The 12,791-nt window shown below is 37.7% G+C and overlaps 1 protein-coding gene across 1 annotated transcript; it reads right to left on the bottom strand.

The window, feature by feature from the left end:
- Positions 1–11,652: 11,652 nt before the first annotated feature.
- On the bottom strand, positions 11,653–12,477 carry LOC123834741 (olfactory receptor 5K1-like). The gene has a single exon (XM_045863782.1). The coding sequence runs from the start codon at positions 12,475–12,477 to the stop codon at positions 11,653–11,655; it is 825 nt and encodes a 274-aa protein (XP_045719738.1).
- Between the last annotated feature and the right edge of the window lie 314 nt (positions 12,478–12,791).

Here is a 12,791-nt window from a genome sequence, read left to right as displayed (position 1 = left end):
TTTATTAACATATAATGTATTATTTGACTCAGGGGTACAGGTCTGTGATTCATCAGTCTTACACAATTCACAGCACTAACCATAGCACATACCCTCCCCAGTGTCCATCACCCAGCCACCCCATCCCGCCCACCCCCCTCCACTCCAGCAACCCTCAGTTTGTTTCCTGAGATTAAGAGACTCTTATGGTTTGTCTCCCTTTTGGTTTCATCTGATTTTTCCCCTCCCTTCTCCTATGATCCTCTGTCTTGTTTCTCAAATTCCTCATATCAATGAGATCATATGATTCTTGTCTTTCTCTGATTGACTTATTTGGCTTAGCATAATACCCTCTAGTTGCATCCACATCATTGCAAATGGCAAGATTTCATTTTTTTGATGGCTGCATAATATTGTATATATATATACCACTTCTTCTTTATCCATTCATCTGTTGATAGACATCTAAGCTCTTTCCATAGCTTGGCTGTTGTGGACATTGCTGCTATAAACATTTGGATCACTACATTTGTATCTTTGGGGTAAATACCCAGTAGTGCAATTGCTGGGTTGTATGGTAGCTCTATTTTCAACTTTTGAGGAACCTCCATACTGCTTTCCAGAGTGGCTGCACCTGTTTGTATTCCCATCAACAGTGTAGGAGAGTTCCCCTTTCTCCACATCCTTGCCAACATCTGTCATTTCCTGACTTGTTAATTTTAGCCATTCTGACTGGTGTGAGGTGGTATCTCATTGAGGTTTTGATTTGTATTTCCCTGGTGCCTAGTGATGTTGAGCACTTTTTCATGTGTCTGTTGGCCATTTGGATATCTTCTTTCGAAAAATGTCTGTTCATGTCTTCTGCCCATTTCTTGATTGGATCATTTGTTGTTTGGGTGTTGAGTTTGATAAGTTCTTTATAGATTTTGGATACTAGCCCTTTATCTGATATGTCATTTGCAAATATCTTCTCCCACTCTGTCAGTTGTCTTTTGGTTTTGTTGACTGTTTCCTTTGCTGTGCAAAAGCTTTTTATCTTGATGAAGTCCCAATAGTTCATTTTTGCCCTTGCTTCCCTTGTCTTTGGTGATGTTTCTAGGAAGAAGTTGTTGCAGCTGAGGTCGAAGAGGTTGCTGCCTGTGTTCCCTTCAAGGATTTTGATGGATTCCTGTCTCACATTGAGGTCTTTCAACCATTTGGAGTCTATTTTTGTGTGTGGTGTAAGGAAATGGTCCAGTTTCATTCTTCTGCATGTGGCTGTCCAATTTTCCCAACACCATTTGATGAAGAGACTATATTGTTTCCATTGGACATTCTTTCCTGCTTTGTCGAAGATTAGTTGATCATAGAGTTGAGGGTCCATTTCTGGGCTCTCTATTCTGTTCCCTTGATCTATGTATCTGTTTTTATGCCAGTACCATACTGTCTTGATGATGACAGCTTTGTAATAGAGCTTGAAGTCCGGAAATGTGATGCCAGCAGCGTTGGTTTTCTTTTTCAACATTCTTCTGGCTATTCGGGGTCTTTTCTGGTTCCATACAAATTTTAGGATTATTTGTTCCATTTCTTTGAAAAAAGTGGATGGTATTTTCATAGGGATTGCATTAAATGTGTAGATTGCTCTAGGTAGCACAGACATTTTCATAATATTTGTTCTTCCAATCTGTGAGCATGGAACATTTTTCCATTTCTTTGTGTCTTCCTCAATTTCTTTCATGAGTATTCTATAGTTTTCTGAGTACAGATTTTTTGCCTCTTTGGTTAGATTTATTCCTAGGTATCTTATGATTTTGGGTGTAATTGTAAATGAGATTGACTCCTTAATTTCTCTTTTTTTCTGTCTTGTTGGTGTATAGAAATGTCACTGATTTCTGTGCATTGATTTTATATCCTGCCACTTTACTGAATTCCTGTATGAGTTCTAGCAGTTTTGGGGTGGAGTCTTTTGGGTTTTCCACATAAAGTATCATATCATCCACAAAGAGTGAGAGTTTGACTTCTTCTTTGTTGATTTGGATGCCTTTTATTTCTTTTTGTTGTCTGATTGCTGAGGCCAGGACATCCAGTACTATGTTGAATAGTAGTGGTGATAGTGGACATCCCTGCCATGTTCCTGACCTTAGGGGAAAAGCTCTCAGTTTTCCCCCATTGAGAACGATATATTTGCTGTGGGTTTTTCATAGAAGGCTTTTGTGATATTGAGGTATATACCCTCTATCCCTGCATTGTGAAGAGTTTTAACCAAGAAAGCATGCTGTACTTTGTCAAATGCTTTTTCTCCATCTATTGAGAGGATCTCATGGTTCTTGTTCTTTCTTTTATTAATGTATTGTATCACACTGATTGATTTGCAGATGTTGAACCAAACTTGCAGCCCAGGAATAAATCCCACTTGGTCGTGGTGAATAATCCTTTTAATGTACTGTTGGATCCTATTGGCTAGTATTTGGTGAGAATTTTTGGATCCATGTTCATCATGGATATTGGTCTGAAGTTCTCCTTTTTGAAGGGCTCTTTGGTTTTGGGATCAAGGTAATGCCTGTCTCATTAAATGAGTTTGGAAGTTTTCCTTCCATTTCTATTTTTTTGTTGTTGTTGTTGGAACAGTTTCATAAGAATAGGTATTAATTCTTCTTTGAATGTTTGGTAGAATTCCCCTGGGAAGCCATCTGGCTCTGGGCTCTTGTTTGTCAGGAGATTGTTGATTACTGCTTCAATTTCCTTAGTGGTTGTGGGTCTGTTCAGGTTTTCTATTTCTTCCTGGTTCAGTTTTGGTAGTTCATACATCTCTAGGAATGCATCCATTTCTTCCAGATTGTCTAATTTGCTGGCATATAGTTGCTCATAATATGTTCTTATAATTGTATTTCTTTGATGTTGGTTGTGATCTCTCTTCTTTCATTCATGATTTTATTTATTTGGGTCCTTTCTCTTTTCTTTCACAATTCTGCCCAGGGGTTTATCAATCTTATTCTCTCAAAGAACCAGCTCCTAATTTTGTTGATCTATTCTACTGTTCTTTTGTTTTCTATTTCATTGATTTGTGCTCTGATCTTTTTTATTTCTCTTCTCCTGTTGAGTTTAGGCTTTATTTGCTGTTCTTTCTCCAGCTCCTTTAGGTGTAGGGTTAGGTTTATATTTGAGACTTTTCTTATTTCTTGAGAAAGGTTTGTATTGCTATATACTTTCTTCTTAGGACAGCCTTTGCTGCATCCCAAAGATTTTGAGCAGTTGTGTTTTCATTTTCATTTTTTTCCATGAGTTTTTTAAATTTTTCTTTAATTTTTTGGTTCACCCATTAATTCTTTAGTAGGATGCTCTTTAGCCTCCATGTATTTGAGTTTTTTCCAACTTTCCTCTTGTGATTGAGTTCTAGTTTCAAAGCATTGTGGTCTGAAAATATGCAGGGAAGGATCCCAATATTTTGGTACCACTGAGACCTGGTTTCTGACCCAGGATGTGATCTATTCTGGAGAATGTTCCATGTTCACTAGAGAATGTGTATTCTGTTGCTTTGGGATGGAATGTCCTGAATATATCTGTGAAGTCCATCTGGTCCAGTGTGTGATTTAAAGCCTTTATTTCCTTTTTGACCTTTTGCTTAGATGATTTGTCCATTTCAGTGGGGGGGGGGGTGTTAAAGTCCCCTACTATTATTGTATTATTGTCGATGTGTTTCTTTGATTTTGTTATTAATTGGCTTATATAATTGGCTGCTCCCATGTTAGGGGCATAGATATTTACAATTGTTAGACCTTGTTGGATAGACCCTTTAAGTATGATGTAGAGCCCTTCCTCATCTCTTATTATAGTCTTTGGTTTAAAATCTAATTTGTCTTATATAAGGATTGCCACCCTAGCTTTCTTTTGATGTCCATTAGCATGGTAAATGGTTTTCCACCCCTCACTTTAAATCTGGAGGTGTCTTTGGGTCTAAAATGAGTCTTTTGCAGACAGCATATTGATGGGTCTTTTTTTTTTTTTATTCAATCTGATACCCTGTTTCTTTTGATTGGTACATTTAGCCCATTTACATTCAGGGTAACTATTGAAAGATATGAATTTAGTGTCATTGTATTTCCTGTAAGGTGACTATTACTGTATATTGTCTGTGTTCCTTTCTGGTCTATGTTACTTTTAGGCTCTCTCTTTGCTTAGAGGACCCCTTTCAATATTTCTTGTAGGGCTGGTTTGGCATTCGTAAATTCTTTTGGTTTTTGTTTGTCCTGGAAGCTTTTTATCTCTCCTTCTATTTTCAATGCCAGCCTAGCTGGATATAGTATTCTTGGCTGCATATTATTCTCCTTTAGTCGCCTGAATATATCATTCCTGTCTTTTCTGGCCTGCCAGGTCTCTGTGCATAGGTCTGCTGCCAATCTAATGTTTCTACCATTGTAGTTTACAGAACTCTTCTCCCAAGCTGCTTTCAGGACTTTCTCTTTGTCTCTGAGACTTGTGAGTTCCACTATTAGATGTTGGTTTGTTTACCTATTTTTACTGATTTTGAGGGGGGTTCTCTGTGCCTCCTGGATTTTGATGCCTGTTTCCTTCCCCAAATTAGGGACGTTCTCCAATACAATTTGCTCCAATATACCTTCTGCCCTTATTTCCCTTTCTTCTTCTTCTGGGATCCCAATTATTCTAATATTGTGTCATCTTATGGTATCACTTATCTCTCGAATTCTCCCCTTGAGATCCAGTAGTTGTTTATCTCTCTATTTCTCAACTTCTTTATTCTTCATCATTTGGTCTTCTATATCACTACTTCTCTCTTCTGCTTCATTTATCCTAGCAGTTAGAGCCTTCATTTTTTATTGCACCTCATTAATAGCCTTTTTGATTTCAACTTGGTTAGATTTATTTATTTTATTTCTCCAGAAAAGGATTCTCTAGTATCTTCTACGCTTTTTTCAAGCCCAGCTAGTATCTTTATAATTGTCATTCTGGACTTTGGTTCTGACATCTTACTAATGTCCATATTGATTAGGTCCCTGGCAGTCAATACTGCCTCTTGTTTTTTGTTTTTGGTTTTTTGTTTGTTTTTTTTTTGAGGTGAGTTTTTCTGTCTTATCATTTTGTCCAGAGAAGAGTAGATGAATGAGAGAACAAAATGCTAAAAGGGTAACAACAACCCTAGAAAAATATACACTAAACAAATCAGAAGAGACCTGAAAACAGGGGGAAAAGAAAGGGAAAAAAAAAAAAAAGAATATGATCAGGCTGGTGAATAGAACAGAGCCACGCACTGAATTTTGGGTGTATTTTGTTCTGTTAGAAGAAATTGTGCCTCAAAATTTTAAAGAAAGAAAAACTTACATATGTAGAAAAATAAGGGTAAATACAATGAAGGGATGGAATATCACTATAAAGATGAAAATTAAAAAAGATTTTAAAAAAGGAATAGATAAGAAGTTGATTGAAGAAAGAATGAAAAAAATTAAAGAAAAAAAGGAGAGAATGTGATCAGACAAGAGACTAGGACAAAGTCATACACGATTTAGGGTATATTTTGGTCTGTTAGAAGAAACTGTATCCCAAAATTTCAAAGAAAGAAAAACTGATCTATATAGAAAAAATAAGGTTAAATACAATGAAGGAATAGAATATGACTGTAAAAATGAAAATTAAAAAAAATTTTAGAAAAGGAATCGATAAGATGTTGGTTGAAAAAGGAAAGAAGAAAAACTCAACTAAAAAAATAGAAAAAAAATAAAGAAAATTAAAAAAATTAACTTTGAAAGACTAAAGAATCATAGGGAAAAAAGCCATGAATTCTATGTACTGTATTCCTCTAGCTCTGGGGTTTTGCAGTTCTCATTGTTTGGTAAACTTGGTCTTGGCTGGATGTTCTTGCTGATCTTCTGGGGGAGGGGCCTGTTGCAGTGATTCTCAAATGTCTTTTCCCCAAAGCGGAATTATCCTACCCTTGCCAGGGACAGGCTAAGAAACCGGCTTGGGTTTGCTCTAGGAGCTTTTATTCTCTGAAAGCTTTCTGTGCAGCTTTGGAGGACAAGAGTGAAAATGGTGGCCTCCCAATCTCTGGCCCTGGAGGAGCCGAGAACTCGGGGCCCCACTCCTCAGTACACCCTCAGAGAAAAGCAGTCAATCATTCCTGTCTCACCGGTCTCCCGGCCGCACTCCACGCTTACCTGGCCTGTGAGTGAACGTTTCTATCTCTGGCACACGACCCCTTTTGGAGTCTCCAAACCCAGCAGATTCCTGTAGTGGGCTTCTGTGCCAATCCTCACGGCGGAGGAAGGGGAGTCTCCCCAGATCTGCTGCTTGTTGGGTCCCTGCTCGAAGAGCAGTGGCCTGACTGTGCTGCGGATCACAGTTTATGGCAACCCTGAGCTGAGAGCCCTCTTCTCAGCTCCATCTTTGCTGCCAGCCTCCCCGCTCCAATACCTGGGAGCTCTGCCATTCGGGTACCCCCAGGTCTTTCTGCGACTCCTAGGGTCCTGAGACCACACTGTCCCAGGGAGGGTTCCACCCCCTGCTTAGCCACTGGAGCAATGTCCCTCAGCGGAGCAGACTTCTAACAATTCTGATTTTGTGTTCCAATGCTCTATCACTTGCCGGTAGCCGGCTTCCTCCCCGCATGGTCTATCTTCCTGAATATTGCCTCGGATTCACTTCCCTGCATGTCTTACCTTCCAGTAAGTGGTCGCTTTTCTGTTCATAGAATTGCTACTATTCTTTTCTTTGATATCCTGTTGAGTTTGTAGGTGTTCTGAATGGTTTGATAACAATCTAGCTGAATTCCTGGGACCAGACAAAATTTAGGTGTACTCCTCCTCCACCATCTTGCTCCTCCCTTCATGTTCTTTTACTTTTCCCTTTTCTTTTACTATGTTCTTTTATTTATGTCTTATGAGCTATAGAAGATGGCACTAAGTTAGGACTTTATTAAGTGTATACACATTAAAATATTTTTGAATAAATATAGTTACTGTGCTATATTGTATGTTTATATTGTTTTGCATCACAGCATACTTCCTTTACTACCTCATGTACCCAGTCTGGTGCTACAGACATCTTTTTTTTTTTTTTTAAGATTTTATTTATTTATTTGACAGAGACACAGCGAGAGAGGGAACACAAGCAGGGTGAGTGGAAGAGGGAGAAGCAGGCTTCCTGCTGAGCAGGGAGCCTGATGTGGGGCTTGATTCCAGGACCCCAGGATCATGACCTGGGCTGAAGGCAGACACTTTATGACTGAGCCACCCAGGCACCCCCAGTGCTACAGACGTCTTAACAAATATTTTTTCAAGGAATGAAATAACCCAATCCACCAGCAAATTTACCTTCTTTGAAAAATAAACAGAATAATTATGTCTTTATTTAGTTAAAATTTTGTTTTATAAATAGATTAATAAAAACGTTAAAGTAATAGAAATAATTCATTATATTAGTTTTAAATTTCTGAAAGACATACAAGATGCAGGCACATCCAAGTATGCAAGGAGATATTTTATTTGCTCTGATGTAGGAAGAATTATCCACTAAAACATAGGGTTTTTTTTTTTCTCCCCTGCACACAGCCCAAATATAGTCCCATCTTGACAGATTATAAATATAGCCTGAGAGTTATAATATTAAACTGAATTAAAGTTTTAACAGTAAGTATGATTTCCAGAGTTGAATGGGCTACAGATATTACATTCTGCTTCTCTGATACTTAATCAGCATCACTTATGAAGCAATATTTAAAATCATGTGGTGAAATTGGTTCACTGATAAAGCAGACCTGCGCCAGGAAGCATTGTCTACTTCAGAGTAATTTTTCTGGGTTGAGAATGGGTATTAAGTGAGGATTAATATAATCCTAAGAAGGAATGGTCTATAAAGGGGAGGTAAATGACTTGCATAGAGGTGTATGTATAGAATAAATATTCTTCATGTAACCAAACTCTGGATACTCAGATAGTTGAATTCAGCCTGGTAACAGGAAATAGCATATTAGGATTCAGGTAAAACCCCAATAATTAAAATGTGAAATTGCCAGCATTAAAAATACCTACAAATTAGCTCAAATGTTAATCTTTGTATACATAATGAGGTCACATTTCAGTGTCAACTGATGAACCAACACAAAGGTTCTTGTTATCATAGTATCGGTTTGTAAGTCTCTGAAGTGGCAATGCTTCCTCAAGGAGGTAAGACTTGTCATAACACACAATATTCCTGAATGAACTAACCACTTAACAGAATTAATTTCCCTTTACACATTCATCCCTGCTTAACTCTACTGTCTTCATCCATCATGCCAACATATTATTTACTGATATTTTGATATAGTAAACATTATTCAAATTCAATGTAAAACAATCTTGAGAAAGATGCAATAGACTTCATATAGTTGTTGAATGTGCACTTGGAGAACTACTTGTAGGAAATGTAAAGTCCCATTGGCAAATAGGACCTGGTAGAGTTAGGACAATTAAAAAGTGAACAATAAATGGGAAAAATAAAGACAAATTCAATGGATAAGAATTTGTACAATAAGAATTAGGAGGGACCATTGGGAAAATTGGTGGAGACTGACATTTTACAAAATTGCTCCATTATTAATATTCATTATCATTATTCCTTGAGTTCAAAAGTTAAGTAAAGGTTGTATCTAGTTATCATACTTTATTCTTCTGGAGAATAAGGCCAAGAAAAACACTTGACACTTGATTCATTATTTGTAAAATTAGTACACATTTGTGATTATAACTAAATTTTGGTTAAGTGTAAGATAACATTTATTTCCATAAGTTTTAGTTTTGTTTTTTAAAGTAAAGTCCTAAACAAATCTCTTTTCTCCACTTACTGTGGAATATTGGTCAAGATTTTAAAAGGATTAATTTTATGAGACTTTTCCTCCTATATCCAGCAGTACTTAGGTGAAAACAGTCTGTGATTCTATTCTGCCCAGTGATCATTTCTGACATTTCAGACAATAGCTTGTACAGCCCAGATTTATTACTTTGAGAAAGATTAGACCACAGCAATGTCAATCTCACTTGCTATTTTCCATAAGCATAACCTTGAAAATCCAGACAGGAAGAATAGATTGAGAAAGCCTCCCTTTTAAGGATTGTTCCAAAGTCTGAATATACTTCATAAAATTAGATTTGGGCAGCATGTGTGATAAGGTAAGAGCTAGGTATCACCTAGAAATAAAGATGTAGTGAGCTGAGGGATAAAAGGAAAGTCAGAGGGAAATAATTGGTGTTTGCTGAGATGGTGTTCTGTGACTTACATTCCCAGGGGGGTGTTCTGGGAATGAGATGAGGAGACAATCGAATGGCCATTGAAGTTTGGAGAAATATGGCAAGAGGAACCTTCCAGAGGGACCCATGATAACTTTCACACATTGAACCCATACTGCATGTCATCAGAAGTGTAAAAATGATGCCCTTCAGCCTTTTTGTAGACCTTTCCTTCAGCTAGGTGCTGGGGTATATCAATTACCCAAATACCAGTTTTTCCATACTCTTAAATATCCTAGACGGAGAGGTCAAGAGAATTTACTCAGAAATTAGCAGAGGGAGAGAGCAAGAGAGACCAAGATAGCAGACTTGACAGAAGCCTTGTGAAATTAAAAAGTAAATGTTTTAGGTGAAATCATGCTTCCATGTCTAGCCTGGGGACTGGATATAAACATAGAAATCAAAACTGATAGTGGCACCAAGAGATAACCAGAAAGTCAAAGAGGATCAAACATCTCAAAGGGATATAACAGGGACAGAGCTTAATCTGTAACATGACACCATTTTGTTGTGTTTTTTTTTAAGATTTTATTTATTTATTTGACAGAGAGAGTGAGCATGAGTTGGGGGGAGGGAGAGGGAGAGGGGGAAGCAGGCTCCCCGCTGAGCAGGGAGCCCAACACCTTACTCCATCCTAGGACCCTGAGATCATGACCTGATCTGAAGGCAAATGCTTAACTGACTGAGCCACCTAGGCACCCCAACATGACACCATTTTAATGCCATATCAGACAAGTACCTATACATTTAGATGCATTCAAGGAAGGATGGTGGTAGGGTTGGGCAAATACTAAATTGATGAGGTTTAAATTAGAAACAACAAGGGGCACCTGGGTGGCTCAGTCGGTTTAGCCTCTGACTCTTGGTTTTGGCTCAGGTTGTGATCTCAGGCTCCTGAGATGGAGCCCTGAATTGGGCTCCAAACTCAGTGTGGAGTCTGCTTGAGATTCTTTTCCCCTCCCCCTCTGCTCCTCCCCTGACTTGTGTGTTCTGACTCTAAAATTAATAAATAAATAAAATCTTAAAAAAATAAAATAAATTAGAAACAACCAAGAAAATCTTGAAATGTATCAATTTCAAATCTTGAAATGTCTAATTATATGGAATTAGCTAGATTAGATTTTTTGGAGGTTACAAATGGAAACAAAGTGATTATAAGTTTGTACTCATGACTTAGGGGATTGGAAATACTGCATCTATGTTCCCACAACTTTTTCTAAATAGACTCAACCTGTTGATTTTCCATGTGAAGTCCACTTCTGTGGCTGGCTAGCCTGGACCAGAGCTGTAACCTGACAATTGCCTTTGGGAATTTAGATGTGACCTCAGAGCATTAAGAGAAGAGGTAGAAGGGGGAATTTTTCTTTTTCATATGGGTTCTCCTTGATCCAAAAGTTAGTCATTAAAATCATGACAATGTTCTATTAATTAAGAAGATGGAAAAGATGGTATTGTGGTAACTGAGATATCCCAGAACCTAGAGTAGTGCTTCCACATAGCAAGGTCTCAATAAATCTATGTTGAATAAATAAATAAAAAGTAATTCTTTCATTTTGTTGCATTAAAATCATTTAATTCTAAAAAAATAAATAAAATCATTTAATTCTACTTACATTCCACAACGTCAGGTTTTGCAATGGTGAAAAGAAAAAAAAAATAAGGAATTATTGTAGATAAGCCCTACCCACAATTCAAAAATCATACCTTCATGTCTATATATAATATAGTATTGTCCTCATTGTTGAATCCTTTCCTCACCTCTCAAGAAGGAGAATAGAGAAGTTGAATGTAACTCACTGACAATGGAGGCTCTTCAAATCTTACATGAAGTTTGACTACTTGCCTGGAACTTTGTGTTATGGCATCTTTATGAGTGTACATATGGGAGTAAATAACTCTTTCTGAAGATAACTACTCTTGAAGTTGACATTCTGTGCCTAATTATTCAACTCCATTGGAACTTTAACTTGGAAATATAATACTCACTTTTATTTGACACCTTCATTTTCTATCCTAACTATAGTGCCCCCCACAATGCTATTAAAACTGCTTCCTCAAAATTTACTTGCTTCAACTTTGTCTCTCATGGTTGTGAGTGATCTCATTGGTTGAAGGTTCACATGCCCTTCAAGTCTTTTAGCCTAACTGGAGTACTCATGCTCCAAGCTATTAACGTGGACTGGCTGTGAATGTTAAATAGAATTCTCCTTTATATGTGCAACTGATAGTTTTGCTGTTTTCCTTTTGGGGGCTGATAATCCCAATCCCTGATGCAGACATAGTCCATGAGCGTGACAACACACTAAGCTGTTTCTTGAATGAATTACAAGTTTGGTTTTGAATTTTTTGTTATTTTGAATTAAGATTTATCACAGTTTTCTCTTTCCTATATATTTTCTCCCATATATATTTCTTCCTAAATTGATTTCATTATGCTATATTCCAATATTTTACATGTAATTTGTGTATTTTCTCCGTGTAATTTCACTTCGAATGAAACAGATAAAAAGTGGGATGCACAGGTAGAAAAGGCTTTGACCCTTCCTTCTTTGGATTTCATTTTGAAAATAGTAAAGAGAACGTGGAAGTAAGATATTAAGACACCGCCTATGGTGAAGACTTGAATTGAACCTGAAAAGATAAATAGTACCAGCTCATTGACATAAGGGTCAACACAGGAGAGTCTGTATAAAGGAAGAATATCACAATAAAAGTGGTTAATGTGATTAGATCCACAGAAAGCTAACCTAAATAGAAGCCCTACATGAATCATGGGATGCAGGTTTCCAGCTATGTAGGCCCCTGTGTTCATCTGAATGCAGAGTTTCTTTGACATCATGGTGTGGTACTGCAGTGGGCTGCATATGGCCACATAGCGATCACAGGCCATTGCCGCCAGGAGAAAGCAGTCCGCGGTTTCAACAGTGCAAAGGAAATAGAACTGTGCCATACATTCACAGAGGGAAACCATTCTGTTCTCAGAGAAGAAGTTCCCTAACATCTCAGGAGTGATGGCACAGGCACAGCAAGAGTCCACAATAGCCAAGTTGCCCAGAAAGATGTACATGGGTGCGTGAAGATGATGCTCTCTTGGAATCAGTATCACCAGGCCAAGATTCCCCACCATGGTGATCAGGTACATGGCAAAGAACACCACAAACAGAAGGCTCTTCAACTCTGGGTGACCTGTAAATCCTGTGAGGAAAAACTCACTTCTCATGGTATGATTTTCTTCAGCCATTCCTGACTTCTCTGTTGAGAAAAAAATTATGGAGAAATGAGGTGCTAATTTATAATATGCCCAATTTGACTGCTAAGCTAACGGGTTCAGAAGGACGAGGAGCATATTATATAAGGCTTTTCATAGGTTGTGTGGGACATGGCACATGCCCGGTTCTGTGGTAGTATCAATCTCCTGAAGCTATTACATGTGTAGCTACTCTTTTAACATTCTTCCAGCATATTTTCAAGAAAAATATCAGATTATATGCACAGGGATGGCTTTTGAGGTCTTAAGAGGAATGTTCAGTGCAAAAAAACTTCTCTATATGGTTA

Source organism: Mirounga angustirostris, unplaced genomic scaffold, assembly GCF_029215605.1.
Source record: "Mirounga angustirostris isolate CCGP_5_RB_7025 unplaced genomic scaffold, mMirAng1.0.hap1 SCAF_1, whole genome shotgun sequence".
Taxonomy (NCBI): Eukaryota; Metazoa; Chordata; class Mammalia; order Carnivora; family Phocidae; genus Mirounga; species Mirounga angustirostris.
This window is presented reverse-complemented; position numbering and strand designations above follow the sequence as displayed.

Bases quoted from the DNA above. Each gene is read 5' to 3' on its own strand.
- LOC123834741 (XM_045863782.1), bottom strand. From the start codon at position 12,477: ATGGCTGAAGAAAATCATACCATGAGAAGTGAGTTTTTCCTCACAGGA.